The following is a 17,691-nucleotide window of genomic DNA, read 5'->3' as shown; positions in this document are numbered from 1 at the left end:
AATTTGCAAACAAAGAAGGCGAATGGCGGCAACACACATGCCAGAAATGTGAGAACATGAGAACAGATGCATCTAGAAGCCCTGTCAGATATGCCGCATTTCCGTGGCGGTCAGGCCGAATTAGACGCATGTCAGAGGGCCAGTTCCTACTTCTGCGGCTGTCAGCCTGTCGCTTGCCAAGTCTGCAGATGCAAAGACATGAGGATATTATTCAAGACTTCTCCGTGGGTCTCCGGGACAGTGGACTTAGATCGAAAGGGGGGCCGTTCGTGCATGATGCAGCGCAGCAAGCGGAGTGCAGCATCTCATTGCTTCGGGAGACCACGCTCTTCCTTATCGCCGGATCCATAGAGAAGCTTAGGGTTGTCCCTTGTTAAAGGACTCCTTTCTTCAGATATTCGTTCCAGCTGCTCTGCCTCTTTCTCGAGCTCTCGATATTGCACCCGCGGAGTGAGGCCGCATACAAGAAATCCTGTTCGTCTCATCTCGTTGACGTCGGGGTTGCTGACTCGCGCACCAAGGAACCGGCGGTTTGGCGCTCGGTGATGGCTGCTGATAACGGCCTGCTGGCGTGGCGTGGGAGAAGCGGCGTTCTCTCGACGCCTCTTTGGTGGCAAGTGCAAGCGGTTCCTTGAATCGTCCTAGGTATTACTCGCCTGACGACTATTACACGAAGCGATTTGATCAAGATGGGCCCATCTACGCGTACTATGTGCCAACCCCCGTTCCCCGCCACCGAGCCCCATTCACACGTGAGAGCCACGGCTCACCTAACCCATGATGACATGAGTTCCTTGGTGAGCATGGCATTCAGGTAAGCAAGCCTCTATGAGAATGATCGAAAAAAGGCGACGCATGCTCTGGATTATCGCTCGCAAAAGCGAAAAAGCCCTGGTCTTGCGTCTGCCGAGATGTCTAGGCATCACCGAAAGCGCGGGATGTGGCGCCATGGCGTCTCCGTATTTCGGCATGCTGCTGTCTGATCTGGGACTCCGAGGGATATGATGACGATAGAGCTTTACTTTACACTATTGAAGATGAGTTGTAAGACGAATGCGATATCAGAGACCCGAAGAGAGAGCCCCAGGGCAATGGCCCGATGGGCGGCGCGCGAGACACAGACACATGCGCGCGACGCCCGCCGGCGGCCTTATTCTAAGTGGCTGCAGCCCTAGGCCCGCTGCCCGGCGGGCATGAGTGGGTCCGCCCTGAGCCGATCGGCAAAGATGCAGCGGAGGATGGAGATCCAGCTCTTTGCAGGTCTCTCTTTACGGACCAGGCATCCGTAAGCATCAATCCAGCCGTTGACAACTCGTGTTGAGTTAATTATCAAGGGAGTTTCCGGAAGTTCGGAAGCCAACTACTGTAATTGTCCTGCACCTTTCAACTTTGATGATCACCGGCGACGTTTGAGATTCATCACTCGTGGCCGAGGCCGCCAAACACAGCCGCAAAGAACACCTCATATCTTACCGACATTGGCCTTCAGCTATTATTGACAAAGTTGTCAGCATCTTTTCTTTCCATCTCTTTGGCTTAACAAGTTCTCTCCTTTCATCTCTTGTCTTCTTTTCTTTTTTGAACTGTTCGGGATCCTCAACAGTTGTTATTTTGCAGCACCTATTATTTTCTTTATAATTAGCTTATCTGTCAACTTCCATTTCGCTCCTGCCTTAAATCTCTAAGTCTTATTCTGATTTTGTTGTTTTCTACGACACTTGCAAATGTTGAATTTGTGGGCTCCTTGCACACTGTGCAGCGATAGCTACATCAGTGACGCTCATGTTCTTGGAAGTTATCTCCAGTGATGCAAATTCGTTCCATACCAATCCTAACATGCTCTTCATCATTCTGTTGTTGTCCGATTGATACAGGTGGCCCCTCCTCACTAATCACTCTATTTCCTTCCCAGTAAGACTATCAGAGGCTGTCAATGTCAACAGCCAAGTTCTCTCGTCTCCTGAAAGAAACCTTGAGGCCATCTCCAGAGGAGAGACTGATTCCGAACTCCCTGATCTTGTGTTCGTACGCACTGTCAATCTCCCAGTCGTACTTGTACAGCAAGTGGCATAGAAGAATCTTAACTTCGTTCGAGGCAAAGAACCTTCCAGGGCAAGCATGCTTCCCATGACCGAAGCCCAGATGTATCGACGAGGTACTCACGAGGTGAGCTTTGCTCTCGAGCTTTGGGTCTTCACGCATGCGCAAGTACCGATACCCGTCGAAAACCTCCGGGTTCTCATAGACTTCGGGATCCACCATGGAACCGAGGTCTGCCATGCAGCGGTCACCCGTTTCAAGAACCAGGCCGCTGGGAAGAGTGACGCGCCTTATGGCTGTCCGGTTCATTGTCGCTTTGGGTCGTTAGTATTGGGGAGCTCATTACATGCTGAGAGCTAACTCACCCGAGGTCGTAGGCTTCAGCCTTTGCGCTTCCTTGAGAACGCTGTCCAGTAGCTTCATCTGGAAAAGAGCCGTCTTGGTCCAGCCCTCCTTCACCAGCACACTTTCAATCTCTTCGCGTAGATCTTGTACCAGCTGCGGGCGTTGAATGAGCCGGCACATGGTCTCCGTCGCCAGATCTGTCGTGGTGTGCATTGCGACGACAGAGAACCCGAGCTGGGCTCCAACAGGGTCGTAAGAGCTCCCCTTACTTTCTTCCTCGACCCATCGCATTACATCGTTATACACTGGCGCAGACTTCCCCTTCGTCTCGGCGATTCGTCGTTCATCTCGTCGCTTTTGCAGGATTGGCGTCATTAGTTTTCGAGCATCAGCGACTTGCTTCCTCAGCAGCTGACATTCGGGAATGAAGTAGCATGCGGCATGTCTGAGAAAATGAGGGTATTGGCGCAGTAACTCTCCACAGAGAAAAATGTTGATGCTGTAGGACTTGGAGATGTCGAGCCATTTTTGATTCCGGCAAAGCTCTTCTCCGAGGAAAACACGCGAGGATAAGCGGGCGACGAGTTCCAGTGTGGCATCCTTGAGCAGGATCTCCTGCCATTCTTTCCACATTTAGCTCAAGGATATGGCCTCGGTTTCAAGAGCAGACTTACCGTTTGATTTTCCGAGGACGAGATTTGTCGCGAAATTCGCCTCTGCCGCCAATGGTGAAGTAATCTGGTCTTGTGCAATGTTTTAGACCAGGATTGCTGAACACGGGAGACACGGCTTACTTAGGAGTTTGGTGAGTCTCTTGTTGATGGTTCTATGAAGAAGCTCGTCCGGACGGCCGTCGAACGCGAAGCCTTCGAAGCCGGGCAACGAAGGATGAAAGTTGTCAATGAAAGCCGTCATGAAGCTCAGGCCCGGCTCATTCCGGAAATCATCAATGTACTTGGAGGGAAGCACGACAAGCTCGCCGAGGTCAGTGAACATCCTATACGGCTTCCCCTGAAAGAGCTTTCGCCCGCTCTTCATGAGCTTCCCGGCGTTGGAGGTGAAATGCTTCTTCGTCTTTTGGCCAAAAAGGTCCAATACGGGAGGGGGGTTGATGTAGGGGATGTCATCGTGCCGACGCGGTATAAGTTTGAAGAGGAGAAGAAGCGGGAGAAGTGTAGCAACAACACATGAACCCAGCAGCAATGGTTCTGCGACGGAATATTTGGTGGATGGAAGCAGCATTGTCTGATCTAGTTTCGAAGCGTGAACGTTTGGCAAAGCAAAAACCTTGATTGGCAGACAACATTTCACATGTATTTAAGAAAAGCATCGGCATTCTCGACGGATTCCGAGGTATCAGGAAACATCTAGATGTGAATGGGTCTGGCTGGTGCGGGTCTCCGCTTTCGTGCTCCATATTCTGAAAAGGGAAATTTTCCCAACCCGCACTAAGAAAATGGGCAAGGGTTGATGTGGGATGAGGGATGACACGAGATCTCCAGAAGCCAGCGTCTATGAATCACTTCCAAGCTTTTCACAGGTCAAGATCCTCCAAGATACTCATACGGCAACAATGCCAGTTTCATACATATTGGCAAGTTCCCGGAGAACCCAGCCGATCCGCGGTGCAACTGTGACGTCTTCAGTCAGGTATCTGAAGCTGATCCTGTAGCATTGCATTCTTACCTCCCCAAACCCACGTGTCGTCGTAAATACTAGCCCACATACGAGCCAGCTCTGCTGCTAGCGATGATTGCTCAGACCTATGGCTCTCAACTTCGTTCAAGAGCTGCCTGACGCTGTCCAAGACCTGCTTCTCCTCGGGTGTGACAGATTCGTTCGTCCGATATGAGCATTCAACAGCGTATAACCATTTTGTAACAAGTAGACCTGATCTCGTTCAGCGCAATTCAGGTTGAAGCGAAATTCCGACAATACCGGCATCCCAGCTTGCTAAGGCGTGTTCCACACTCCATTTGAACGCAGCCGTCTTTCGCATGAGCAGAATACCCGCTCGTATTGGTATGGCGAATCCCTCAAGAGCACAGCTGACTGCCATGGTCATGAAGGGGTCTCGATCTTGTACAGCTTCGAAATAGCGTCTCAAGATTGAAAGCATGACCTGGCTACTCTCCTTGAATAGTAGAGAGCGATCTAGAGAGTGGAATCTGATGAATGCCCTCCCGTATGAGACGCGTAATATGGCAAATGCATTGAAGAGCAGAGGGCTTTCGGCTTCATTCCAAGTACCTTCAGTACCAGTGTGCGCGTCTGCAACTCCTGCAAGCAAATCGCGACATCTAGAGAGAGCCGCGGCAATTTGACTTGCGTCATGTCTTTCCTTTGAGTTACGAATCGCGCTGTGGCATACTTGCTGCCCTTGAGTAAGGTACCAGATAGCGATGGCAACGCTGTGCATAACCACCGAGGCAGCGAACGGCGACCACTCCCAACAGATATCTGACTTCTTTTCAAAAGGCGTCTGACCGAATATGGCGGAAGTTGCCTCGCGAAGACCTAGATGGGATGACAGCGGTTTATTTGCTGTTAGAGTTCCCCAGTCAGATGCCGTCTTTGCTTCCCACAGGGCATCATCGGCAGGTATTCCAATGTCGGCATCCTCGAGGATAGAAAAGCCCGGGACCATCCCGTACGTAATCACAAGTAAGTTCCCAAGAATCATGCTGCTGCACATCAAGCTTCATAATGTCAACTCATCGGCACAGGGCTTGGAACATGGAAAAAATCCCTACCGCTTTGTTGACTCATGTTCAACCCAGGTTCGCCAGTCCGATAGTTCTGTGGCTGTGGAAACAGGCCTCATTCGTGACATTCTTGACCGGAATTCCTATTACGTTGAGCGCAAAAACGAGGGATATTTCGGAAGACGCGAGAAGCACTTACGGCGGACAGGAACCCGCAACCAACCAGGGCCTGTCGTATAAGCTGCGGCTCTCCGCTAAAAGAAGCAAAGAATACGAGTAACAAGCGGGCTTGAGCGAGCGGAAGTGGCGCGGATGCCGACGTTGGCATATCTCGCGGCTTTGCCCAGTCTTGTAGCAATGCCGAGCAGTTGCGTAGGGTATCAAACTCCACGATGGACAGAATTGACTCAGCTGTCAGGTAAAGCGACGCAGCGAGCTTCCTGTCAAGCCTGTGCAGTGCACCTATTGCACAAATACTCAGTGTCAGGGGGCTTGGAGCCGTCTTGAGGCTGAGCGTTGGGAGGTGTAGAAAAGGAAAGTGAACGTGGAATGATTCGACATAGGAGTTCAGACACTTTTGCAAGCAGGCTGTGTCAGGCATTTGGAAGTCCCCAAGTCGCTCGGGTGTAAGATGTGATCTCAGATCATTGACGCAGTGTGCCCTCATTTCCTCAGTGAAGATCATGCTTGGTTTCGCCGTGGCTCTTGTCCTTGATATCCGCGGCAAGCAATGTTCCTTTTTCGGCGTTTGTGGGGGCACGGGAGTCTCTCCCGAAGCAAGCGAAGGCTCGAGGTACGCATCTTCCACGTTCGTCCCTATCGCGGAGTGATCGAAAATTGGGAGAGCAAAGGAATCAAAAACATCGCCGAGGAAAGGGTCGAAGAAACTAGGTGATAAATCATTGTAAGTATCAAAATTGACGTCGTTCATGTCGAAGGAGCCGAAGTCAATCGGTGTTACTGTGGCATGCGTGATGGTCGCCTCAATCCCCGATGTTAACGCTGAGTTGTCTGGGACGTTGGTGATCACGACATCGGTCCGTGTTTCTTCATTGGTGGCGGCAGCCGAATCGCCAATCAACCCATGTTCGTCTCTTCCCTCGGAGGCTGAACTTTGCGTGAGGTCACGGCTGACCGGCTGCCATTGGTCCGCATGGAGAGTTTTCTCATGGCGTGTCACAAGGTCACTAGTATAATTGAGTATATCTGGGATAGGCACGTCCATGAGTTCAATTGTAATACCTGCGAGCATACCGACGGCCACAAAACCGGCATATGTGGGGCTTTTCGTGAGTGTCTGCGCCCACAGTCAGTGCTGAAGCAAAAGTGCATCATCAAACTGTCAGGCGAATGAATGACTGACGGCTGCGCTCATGGCGATTTCGATGTTCTCGCCTTTTGAAAGGCTTGAAACAAACGCGGCACTTGTGTACCACGGTGCCTTCTTTAGCGAATGAGATGACCGACGTTCCAGGCGCTGTCTTGGATGTCATCGCTTCAGATGACAGTCGGTGGCTAGGTGCTGAGTAAGACGAACAGGCAAGAGGAGGATTTCAATGGAAGGCAAAAGAGGATAAGGAAGAGCATCCAATTCCTGTAGTGAGCACCATGTGCAGGTAAACCCGGTTCAACCCCCACAAACAGGATTTAAATTCCCGTGACGGCCCGCGACGGAGATTGACAAGTATCCGAGGGCGACGGCATCGGACTTTTATTTATGGGACCATCGCAGCGATCATGCGGGGTTCCAGGGTAGCTGCAGTCCACTAATTGATGCAGTACGACTGAAAACTAATTTTGGTCCGGCAACTAACATAGCTCCCGATGGGATACTTGCAGATGTTTTGTTAGCGAGATCATGTGCAACTTTCATGAGAATTGCACCCGCTCCAATGTTGAGCAACAACCTCCTAGACAATCTTGCAGCGTCTCTTGTCTTCTTTGTAAGGGGCAGGTTGGACGATCTGTATGCAAATGTGAGACAACCAAATACACCAGAACACATTATGAACAAACTTACAGCTTTGATGATCTTCTGTTTCGAGCCTTCGCTTCCCCATTTCACCGATACGACCGTTCCCGGTGAAGAATGCTCTTTGAGTATAATGCCGAGAGAAATCATCTCCTTGAACCAGTAGCTGTAGCACCGAGAAACAGCATATCCGACGGTCTGGCTTCCAACCGACACGGAGCTACCAAGAACATTACCGAGCAAGTTGCGAGGCATTTCCATATACTCATACGACTCGGAACGGAATAAAGATGCGAAGACGTCCGCAACGTCGTCCTTGTCCCAGACAAGTGTCACCAACTTCCGCGGAGGGTCGGCTTTCAGCTTGGCCAGCGCGTCACGCCCGATAAAGTCGTGATCGAGATTCACAAGCCAACCCCAATTCAGATCGAATGGGGTATTGTGATACAGCACGGGATCGGTCCCATAGCTACCGCTGGCCTTGGATACGTGTAAGTCAAAGTCGAAGCCAATCGACTTGGCATATCGTCGAAACTCGACAAGTTCCTTGTTGCTCGAGGGCGCGTGGACAGCGGGGATGAAGTCGGCGGCCGGCGTCGCAAACGCTGCTTCAACCTGCGATGGCAGACAGTGTCAGAAAGACATTCGAGAGTTTCATATGAGAAATCAAAGTGATTTCTTACATGGTTCACCATCTTGGTACGAGCACCGAGTTGGCGGAGGTTGTGTGGCTTGCCAGCGTCTACGATGGAGCTGTAAATCTTCCGGGCGTCTTTCGCAGGGCCCCAAAGCTCGAACCCGAGTTCGCCCGAGACGCCTTGTCGCAAGCATAGGAACTTCGTGCCGTTTATGGAAAGCTCCTTGTAGTGCATGAACTCAATGTCCTGAACCCCTTCGGCCGTGACCTCGTTGAGAAGTTTTGCGCTCCGAGGACCTTGAACTTGCAGGAGGAACCAATCATTGGTGACCAGCTCAAGCGTAGCATCGAACTTCGTCCTTCCGAATTGGAACTGGTACGCCAGCCAAACAGTGCCAGGCCCGCTGGTGAAGATGAAGTCATCCTTCCCGAGCATGAGGACAAGGCCTTCACCGACCACGCAGCCGTTGTCTTGGCAGAAGATAGCATGCTTCGCCTGACCTGGCTTGAAGTTGGGCCATCGGTTGGTAGAGATGAATTCGAAGAAGGCCTGGGCCTCTGGGCCTTTGACGCGGGCTTTCAGCAGCGGCGACCAATCTCCGATGTAGCAGTCCGTTTTCCAGGAGACGCTCTCGTCGATCCAGCCTGAGTATTCATAGGCTTCGAAGGTAGGGCCAAAGCGGGACCAGGTGTTGACGGTAGGGTCGATGGGCACGGCTGGTGCTAGTGGAACGTGATGCTTCGCATGCCCATCGTCAAACCAACGTTGAACTGAGCTCTGGTTTGGGACTTGAGAGGTTGAAGGAGACATGTTGAAAGATGGGCAAAACGTTAACTACTTGCTGGTCGAACTTGAAAAGGTAGTAGGAGGGACATACATCGATCATATGTATCTATAATCCTTTCCTGGACTCTCACCTAAACCCGTTTCCATATGACATCACGACTGCATTGATTCCTTCATCAAGATGGAGTCTCGGGAATCGGTTTGTCCAGCGGCATCATGATGCGGGCTGGTCAGAATGTCCTAATGAGGCAATGTGGGATGGTGGGACAGGTGCCGTGTGGGGTATGTGGGATGCCTTGGCGGTAGTACGAAGACGCCCACTTTGCTGCAGCTCAGGTTTCGGCAATCAGGTAACAACATGATTCCATCATTTTCATTGACGCTACTTGACATAATTTGGCATCCTAGAAGTATCGTTATGGTTGGTAGATGTAGCAGTCACGCTGACAGCAGTTATGAAGTGGCTTAGATGATATAAGGAGCGTGATGCCTAGCACGTCTCCGCCTGGGTAAATCTAGCAACTCAATTCAGTTCTAAACACTTTTGAAATTGCCATCTTCATGTCTCATCCGTTCGCCATCATCGTCGGTGCAGGCCCCTGCGGTCTCTTACTGGCCCTCCTCCTCGCCAAAGCCGGTCTGGAGGTACAGCTCGTCGACGCCGGCAACGAACTCGACAACCAACCTAGAGCAACTCACTACGGCCCAGAGGCAGTAGAACAGCTCGACAGAGCTGAAGTTCTTTCGGACATTCTTGCGCAGGGGTTCATCCCTCACGGCGTTGCCTGGAGAAAGCCCAGCGGGGAGGTCATCGCCGAGCTTCCAACAACCACCTTGACAACTTCTGTGAAGCATCCCTTGATCTGCTTACCGCTGAATAAACTAGGCAAAATATTGCATGACCATCTACTGAAGCAGCCCCAAGCCAGTATTCTTTGGGGTCACCGGGTGACGCATGTAAGGCAGGACGAGGAGCAAGCCATTGTGGAGGTGGACGCCCAGGGCACTTCGAAAACGCTGGCGGCGATTTATGTCATTGGCTGCGATGGCGCCAACAGCCAAGTCCGGAAATCGTTATTTGGCGATATGGAGTTCCCGGGAGGGACTTGGGATGAGCAAATTGTTGCAACGAATGTCAGTGAAAGAGCATGCGCTGTCGCTTTGTCTATGCGCTAATCACTCGACGTTCCCCAGACTTACTATCCGTTTGACAAACACAGCTTCACAGACAGCAACTTTGTAATCAGCCGAGAGCACTGGTATGGCCGATAGAACCCTTTTACAACTGCCTGAGTTTGGTTGATCATGATTGTAGGTACATGGCAGCGAGGATCTCCAACGATGGCCTGTGGCGAGTCACGTACGGAGAGGTACCAGGACTCACCAAGGCCGAATATCTCGAAAGGCAAGCCTGGAAGTTCGAGGTGATGCTACCAGGAAATCCGAAGGCGGATGAGTGGAGATGTGTCAACTTCAGTCCTTACAAAATACACCAGCGCCTGGCACCATCGCTCCGACAAGGGAAGGTACTCCTCGCGGGTGATGCAGCGCACCGTAAGTCTGATCCTAAGTACTTCTCCAAGACTTGCATGCTAAAGAATGAAATTAGTGTGCAATCCATTCGGTGGCTTAGGATTGACAGGAGGGATTCTCGATGTCGGAGGCTTGTATGACTGCTTGAACGGGATCGCCACGGGAAGGGCAGATGAATCCATCTTAGATCGATACAGCGATGTTCGCAGGAAGCTGTATCGTGACTTCACCGATCCTATCTCGACAGAAAACATGCGGAAGCTCTGCAAGAGGGACCCCGACAAAGTGTTGGAAGAGGACACGTTTTTGCAGATGATCAACGAAAGCAAACATGACCCTGAGGTAGCTGCGCAATTATCAGAGGGCTCGAAAGGCTTGGGCCATGATTTTACGCAATACTACAAGTAGAGATTAGAATCTTGTTAGTCGAGTTGAGGTGCTACCATCCTCCACATGACTGTTTCTTGATCTGAGTCTGAGATGGAGGAATGAGAACGACACTGGAAACCCTCATCGAAGATTTAGTTTTGATAGCTATCCGACGAAACCAATACTCCGGGAAGAGAACCGACCGAGGACTGCAAGTATCGTCGTTTTCAATCAGAAAATCAAACAAGCCCCAGCCTGGAATAAGAATATCCGCAGGCTGTAAGTTTTGGGTTATCACCTTCACAGTGTTTCCTCAGACTTGCAGAGACCATTGCCTAGATACTAGAAAGTTGTCCCGAACTGACAACGAAGCGTATTATGCATCCATAACATACTTAGGCAAGACTGAAGCGAGAATCTTGTGTGAAAGTACATGCTTTTACCCGCAAGACCCCGTCAACAATATAAAAGAACGAGAATCCTACAGAGCTTTGGATTCGACAAAACAATGAGGTTCTCATTTCGAGTCACTCAATTGAACTTGGAGTCGTGCTTTATCACCAGTTGAGTCACGTCAGTCAACCGTCAAGACAGTCAAGACAACCGTCTCTGCGTGACCGACGGCTTAGTTAACCTAACCAGACGTCGCCGCTGTTCGTTGATTCCGACTTGAAAGTATGCGTGGCAAACACACCAAGGCTTGCGCATCTCGAGTCAGAAGTCAGTGGCTGGTCGCTTAGACGTGACTGACGAACGGTATCACAGCATTACTCTTGCAGTGGATGAAACCGTTCACTTCAGAGCTGGAATATCATCGCCTTGTGTTCTCTTTTGGTTTCCTGTTTGCAAACAGAGCCTTTATACCGAAGAGAAACCGCGACACGGCATTTGCGAGGTATAATCATGATGTTGCTCGCTTGTCCTTCCGCGAACAAGACATAAAAGCGGTGGTACAAGCGTAAGAGAGCAGTTCAATCACCCAGCTAGAAACACTGCCTCCTTGTAGATCGCTGAATCAAGCCAGACAGCAAGAAGCTATCAAAGCCTGTCGGTACTGAAGCCATGTCTTGAAATATTTCTCTCCTCGACACTGACCACGTTCTGCTTCTTGCACTTATTCAGACACAAATAATCGACCGATGATGGACAATGGTTATTGGTGATAGATACTCAGTTCGGTCCAGCGGCTTAGGGTGCGACTCATCGACCTGGATTGGCACATATCATCCTATGATAGTTTGAAACGAAGAATGAGTTTTCACTAAAAGTGTAAGGGAATTTGATCCTTGCCCATAACTTGATACATAGATACAACCTCAACATCTAGACCGACTTAGTTCACATCAAGGATGTCATATTCAAGGTGGATGAGAGCATCACCGTGTATTGAAACACACATTTCATTCCGGGCGCTTCATCTATCTCCAAAACATATGCGCAAGTGGTAGGGCTTGCTAAAGATCCAGTCTCTGCCGTGTGCGCCATGACGAACATTAACCCTTCAGCGTCATCCCTCGGTCTCTTCGCCTATGGTGTATTCATCTTTGACAACAGCACGAAACACATCATCGGGGACACACAAATAACCAATAAGTAAATATGAAGAGTTTTTCTAAAGTACCACACGGTTGAGTACCACGCGGACCGATTTCGAATTCAATCCAATCGAGCCCGACAGGCTGCAGCTGAATTCTGCCCAAGAAGATCACTCGCACCCGTCTCGTTGCTCTTCTTATGCGTGCGAAATTCTAGCTGTAGAAGTCCTTTCCCACAGTGGAAAACGATGACGAATTACAGACCGAGGTGCTTCACCGGTCAGGATCTGCCTTCCGCTCGTCCTAGACCATATGAGCCACAGACAAGCAACGATGTGAGGACCAATAGAGATAACGAGAGCAACAGAAAAGACGTCTTCAACAACATAGCCATCATTTTGACCCGTATGCAGCACCGGAAGGGTCAAGGAGACGCAGAATTCAGCGGTAAATTGCCATACCTTTTCGGGCATAAAATCACCTTCGCCGAAAACTGGCTCTGAATGATTCCCATGCCAATCATGATTTCAGGCATCGCGATTGGTACTCGGCCTTCCCTCACGCATCTATTACTTGCCTGAATATGTCTTCTACTTGTGAAGATCATCGTAATCCATCACACTCAACCGAGGCCAACCTAGCGTCCTCTCCGATCACTGCCTGCGTATCCCCAATAACGTCCCAGGAGAAACGGCAAATACCGGGGCCGGGGACAGCTGACGCAAGTCGATATGGCACGATAGCTATGCATTAGGAGCGTAGGCTCGCTCGGTCGTTATGACCTCGCCGCTCGACAAGCTGACCAGGCTGTATTTCCCGCAACTCACCACATCCCACAGGGCGGAATACAAGAGGAATCTTGGAGAAGATTGCGGCGATAGGTGTCGAGCTGGTGGACTTGATAGAAATCAATCCTTCTACGTGGGCTGGGTCATTGCTGCATGAAGTCCAGGGTTTGTCACTTCCGGTGATGTCTGTGATGGCAACTTCCGGGCCTTCAACTGGCAATCAAAGATGGATGAATTTTCTCTGAAGGAAAACAAACATATCGCCTCGGTAAGTTCACAGCAACCCCCTAGAGGGCTGCAAAGCATTCAATATCTCAGGGTGGCGCCCCCTGCTATGCGGATGCAAAGTAACCAACGGACAGACGCTCAAAACTTGACGCCACGGGCTGCCAAACACCCGTCTAGTAAATCTAGCAGACTGCCACTTGGGTATGAGCACTCGAGCAGAATCCCATATGCAAGAAATCACACAAGACAAACACCTGTTCAACATGGCAGATAGCATGTGGTGTGCCGTTTTGCCCCGCCCCCGCGCCGCGCCCCGGAGTCCTGTCTTCGTGGGAAGGGGGGCGGCTTGGCTGGCAGTCCCGTGTCAAGCCAGCGTGAGAACGAGGCCTCAACACCCGCTTAAAAAAAGAAGAGTCCAGACCTGGCCGTGGTTTGGCTGCGGGGTTGACGGGACACTGCAAAAAGACATCCAGGTGATGTTGAGGCTGCGCATTTGTCCACGTGTGCCCGATGTCTGCCTACCATGCGACCCTATCAAGACAACAGCCTGATGGGCTCTCCTGACTGTGTCAACAAATTACAACCCTGCCTGGACTGGCGCTGACGGGGCCACATGGGAATGTTGCTTCTGGTCACGGATAGGCCAGATAGGGAGGCACGTGAAGTGTTGGAATTACGCGTGAGACAGGCTCCGTTTGGAAGAACCGGGACAGACGGGCTGGGAGACCGCCGCTCGGGCTACGGGAGGTTTTGGTGAAGAAGTGTGAGGCACCTTTGGCAGGTTTGGGTAAGGAGGGGGACGTGCTAGACGGCGCCGTTGAGATCCGGAGCCGTGTCTTGGGGCCTTGGCGGTGTCGAGAAATGTTGGAGGTCTCTCGTCTGTGCCACCGCAGTATCTTGGGCAACCGGACGATCTGGAAGCCTTTGCTGCCCACGCTTTTGCAGCGCTCGTGTCTTGTGCGACGGCAACGACGACTGTGCATGAGATTTGAGTTGGATTGGATCTTGCGCGCATGCCCAGAGCTGGACGAAAGTCAGCTGATGGCTGGTCCTGGCAGCGAAGAAACAAACGTTAGGTCCCTTGCATGCGTGCCATCGTCCATCGATGGTTTTACCCCGCAAAACATATCGCTGTAGGGTTGGTTTTGGTATGGCGGGCGACTCAGAGCTTCTCGACTTGCGGAAAAGTTACCACCACCATCCCGGTTCCCACCCGCACTAAGACCAACGCCAGTCGACCTTGCCGGCGTTGTATGACGCAGGGTTGGGGTAGAAATGAGCGAATCACAGCGCAGCGATAAGGCAGTTGTGAGACTCGTGTGAGGGTGGGGGATGGCGTCGCTAGATTCGGGGTGGTGCATGATGACTCTCTGGCGCGCGCACACCTGGCTGAACGTTAGTCGATGACCGTCTGTCTGCGCAAATGTGTACGAAGCAAGCTCGTCCGGTGTCTGAATGCGAGATGCCGGGGCGCGTTTGCTGTTTGATGGGCAACATGGGGCAGCGTCTTGCTCATCTTTGGTACTGGCTGCATGTGAGTATTGACAGGTTACACAGGCAGCGAATGATAATCAGGCTGATCGGGTTATTTCTCGGGCAAGTTCAACAAGCGGTCGGTCACTGGATGATGGCGTTGCACTCGGATAGGAGTGTCTGATGGAAAGCGACATGATCGATGGTGGAAGCTTGCTGGTCTGGGTTGGGTAGGGATGGGCAAGTGATGAACGGGCCAAGATGGCGGGGGAAGGGCGGGCGGGATGAGACAAACAGCCCTGAATATCATTTGCCATGACGGCTGGAGAGAATCCGTGGGCGCAATCCGTGTCCCGACAAGAAGAGAAACGGAGGGCAAACTTCTGCATCCCCCAGGTAGGTATTCCGTATCAGGCACCTGCAGCAAGGTTGAAGTCGTGGGCAAGGGCGATAGGCCGAGTCAAACACGATGCATGTGAAAAGCAACGAGCGATTGAACATGTCACCATGCGAGAGATATGACGGTCGAATCGAAGAGCATCGGCTGTTCGTCTCTTGATTCCTTGTGCTTGGGTTGAGTTTGTTTATGTTGGTTGGGTGAATGCGGTGATGACACGTCTGAAGGTGCTGAAAGCGGGAGAGGCGCCGAGGTGATCGACGAGGCCCGTACGGATAGTGCGGTGATACTGGTTTCCCAACGACCACTGAAGGGTCCTGGGCCAGATGGTAGGGCATGCTCATCGGGCTCAAGGGGACGAACGGAGGGAAGATGGAGGGTTCGGAGTCGAGATAGTTGAGTGGCCAAGAGAACGGATGGAACGGAAGGCGAATGGTAAGCGGCGCTAGAGCCTAGTGCCATGGGAAACTGCAAAGTGCTCTCCGTCGGCCTGCCATTCTCGTCAATGAAAGCCCGCCGCATAGGTCGACAAGGGTTTAAAGAACTGGAGCAACTGAGTCTGGCAGCTCTGCGAGGCAGGCGTCTGAGTGGACGGAGTGGAGGCGACTGTTCATCCTGGGGGTCGGAGGAGGCCGATGGAGGTGGACTTTGCGTGCGTGTTTGCGAGTCACCGAGGGCAGGCCCCCGGACAAGGACCGGAGGTTCAATAGCCGTCCGGTGATTGACATGGGAACTTGGCCGCCGTCGGGAGATAGATTGGCGGCGATGATGGTTGCTGGTGGAGGCCCAGACACAGCGCTTGGCCGCAGGCGGGCGGCTTGACGGTTCGACGATAGTTCGAGTTGTGGTGATGGTGGTTGTCTTAGATTCTGCGGCCGTTCGCCTCGGCATCTTGAACTGACTGTCGGGATGGGCTAGAGTCAGGTCCAGAGCAGCGGAAGGAGTCAGGACCCTAGGCCGTGCTGAAGAAGTGGTCATCATTTTCAGCCCGAGGGCGCCGAGGCGATCCAGAGTTCATTGAACAGTGCGTGCGTGCCTGTTGCTCTGTCACACCCAGAGGGTCGGACGGATCTTGTGGTGGTCTCTTAGTAGAGATGGAGGGTCACGGAGGCGATCGGTAAAACGTGTAATTGGGCGTTGCGCTTGGGGGATGGAGGGGATGGGATGAAGTGGGAGGGATGGAGTCGTTGGGGGCTGATAAGCAAGAGGCACACGAGAGGCGGTCCGACGTTGGCGACGATGGGAAGGTCCAAGGAAGGCACCACTGGCACCAAGTCAAGGTCGTGGCTGCATGTTGTTGTATTACGCATAAAATGAGCGACGCATTACATTGCCAGGGACAGCGTCCCACTGCATAGCATAGCATAGCCATTTGGCAGTTGTGCAAGAGCCATGCTCATGGACTGTGCTGTGCTTAATAATGCTATCCAGATAACTGGGGAGAGCTGTGTCTTACATAAGGTGGTTTATTCCAGGTTTATCCCCAGGGTGGGTCTTACGGCTTGCCATTGGCTGAGAAGCTCAGGTACCTCAGGCTTCAGCTGGTCGCTCTTTCTTTCTCTCAGAGGCCTCTCCCCGTCCTTTGAGCGCTCCAGGGCTGGGCGCTGATCGGGTCAGCCGGGCGCTCACACGGTGAGACCCTGCTGGAAGGCCCCGAATGTCTTGGAATTCCCACTATTATGACGGTCTTCACCACTGCCACAGGACCATCAGCAGCGTCAGGGCCAATCAAGGCCGCAGATCCAGTATCAGTGTGTCGCCGTCTTTAGCACACGGTGCTGGCCATCCGTCATCCGGGCCCTGAAGCCCTGTAATTGTGACACTGGCGGCGCTGTCATGGTCCGCAATAGGGGTGTCGATGTGAGAGCTGAAAGAGCGCTCGTATTATGTATCCTTCCAGAAGTGATCCAGGCTGGCTGGTGCTGGTCTCGAGGTGAGATCCACCGGTGGCATGAACGTGACCACATTCATGGACTGGACGGGAGGAGGCGTGGAGTGTGGACTTGGAGACCCCCAAGGACCCCCAACTCAACTCATGTCACCCCAAACTCTAAGGCCCAGACAGGAGGAGAGACGCAGAGACGACGACGATTGGGGGAAGTTGGAGGCTTCGGGTGCTTATCAGTTGGGGCCTGTGCGCCCATCCATCGCGCTTTCCTTTGGAGTCGAGGAAAACGCCTCCAAATCAGGCAGGACGCACACGGAGGGCAAGCACACAGTCACCGTTGCCTGCCAGGGCAATACGCAGTAAGGAAGCAAGCAGGCACGGAGGGTGAAAGCATGAGCGAGGCAGGAAGGATGAAGGGGAAAGGAAGGAGGCAGGAAGAGGCGCCAGTCCCTGCCTTGCCCTGCCCAGCCTGTCTACCGCAGCAACCGCACAACGTCACGGGCAACCACGATCCAAGCAAATCAAGGCAGGGCAGGTCCAGCTGAGGTTCTGAAAAGGGCAGTGGAGGGCAGTGGAGGGCAGCATCACGTCCCGTTGTCTACCATCCAGCGCCTGTCGTCTGCGTCCCCGTGTCTTGCTGCTGCAAAGTCCCTAGTCATGATCCATGGCCGTGGCCCCTTCCCAGCCTGTCCTTCCCCAGGTTCCTTATCAGCAACTCCATCCTGGGCCCGTTATCAGTGTCAACGTGTGAGGTGCCTGCCCGTGCTGTGCCAGTTCGGTCACTGAGGTGGTGTGTGTTGTATGGAACTCGGCCCAGTAACAGAAGGCGAGAGGTGTCATGCTGGGCTGGATTAAGGTGCAGATAATCAGGACAGCAGAAACAGCCTCGGGTTGCCTTCCGCTCCTACGGATAGTCACTTATCTCTCTGCCCAAAGCCAGATCTATAACCTGGAAGGAGCGAATGCCCTCTGGCCTGCCACCTAAAACCAAGAG

At 52.3% G+C, this 17,691-nt stretch overlaps 3 protein-coding genes across 3 annotated transcripts; all 3 read right to left on the bottom strand.

Annotated features, from left to right (window-relative positions):
* Positions 1 to 1,920: 1,920 nt before the first annotated feature.
* Positions 1,921 to 3,381, bottom strand: COL26b_010155 (uncharacterized protein; the record flags this gene model as incomplete). The annotated part of the gene is made up of 4 exons (XM_053182863.1): positions 1,921 to 2,354; positions 2,406 to 3,008; positions 3,060 to 3,128; positions 3,180 to 3,381. 4 exons carry the CDS (start codon positions 3,379 to 3,381, stop codon positions 1,921 to 1,923), a joined length of 1,308 nt encoding a protein of 435 aa, XP_053033224.1.
* A 3,619-nt stretch (positions 3,382 to 7,000) lies between these two features.
* On the bottom strand, positions 7,001 to 8,510 carry COL26b_010154 (uncharacterized protein; the record flags this gene model as incomplete). Its single annotated transcript, XM_053182862.1, has 3 exons — positions 7,001 to 7,054; positions 7,111 to 7,677; positions 7,746 to 8,510. The coding sequence occupies 3 exons, from the start codon at positions 8,508 to 8,510 to the stop codon at positions 7,001 to 7,003; spliced, it is 1,386 nt and encodes a 461-aa protein (XP_053033223.1).
* Positions 8,511 to 9,095: 585 nt separating this feature from the next.
* COL26b_010153 (uncharacterized protein) lies at positions 9,096 to 9,469 on the bottom strand (the record flags this gene model as incomplete). The annotated part of the gene is made up of 2 exons (XM_053182861.1): positions 9,096 to 9,330; positions 9,432 to 9,469. The coding sequence occupies 2 exons, from the start codon at positions 9,467 to 9,469 to the stop codon at positions 9,096 to 9,098; spliced, it is 273 nt and encodes a 90-aa protein (XP_053033222.1).
* Between the last annotated feature and the right edge of the window lie 8,222 nt (positions 9,470 to 17,691).

Source organism: Colletotrichum chrysophilum, assembly GCF_026319265.1.
Source record: "Colletotrichum chrysophilum strain AFK26 chromosome Unknown scaffold_105, whole genome shotgun sequence".
Classification (NCBI taxonomy): domain Eukaryota; kingdom Fungi; phylum Ascomycota; class Sordariomycetes; order Glomerellales; family Glomerellaceae; genus Colletotrichum; species Colletotrichum chrysophilum.
Note: the sequence above shows the minus strand (reverse complement) of the source record. Positions and strands in the feature narration are given on the sequence as shown.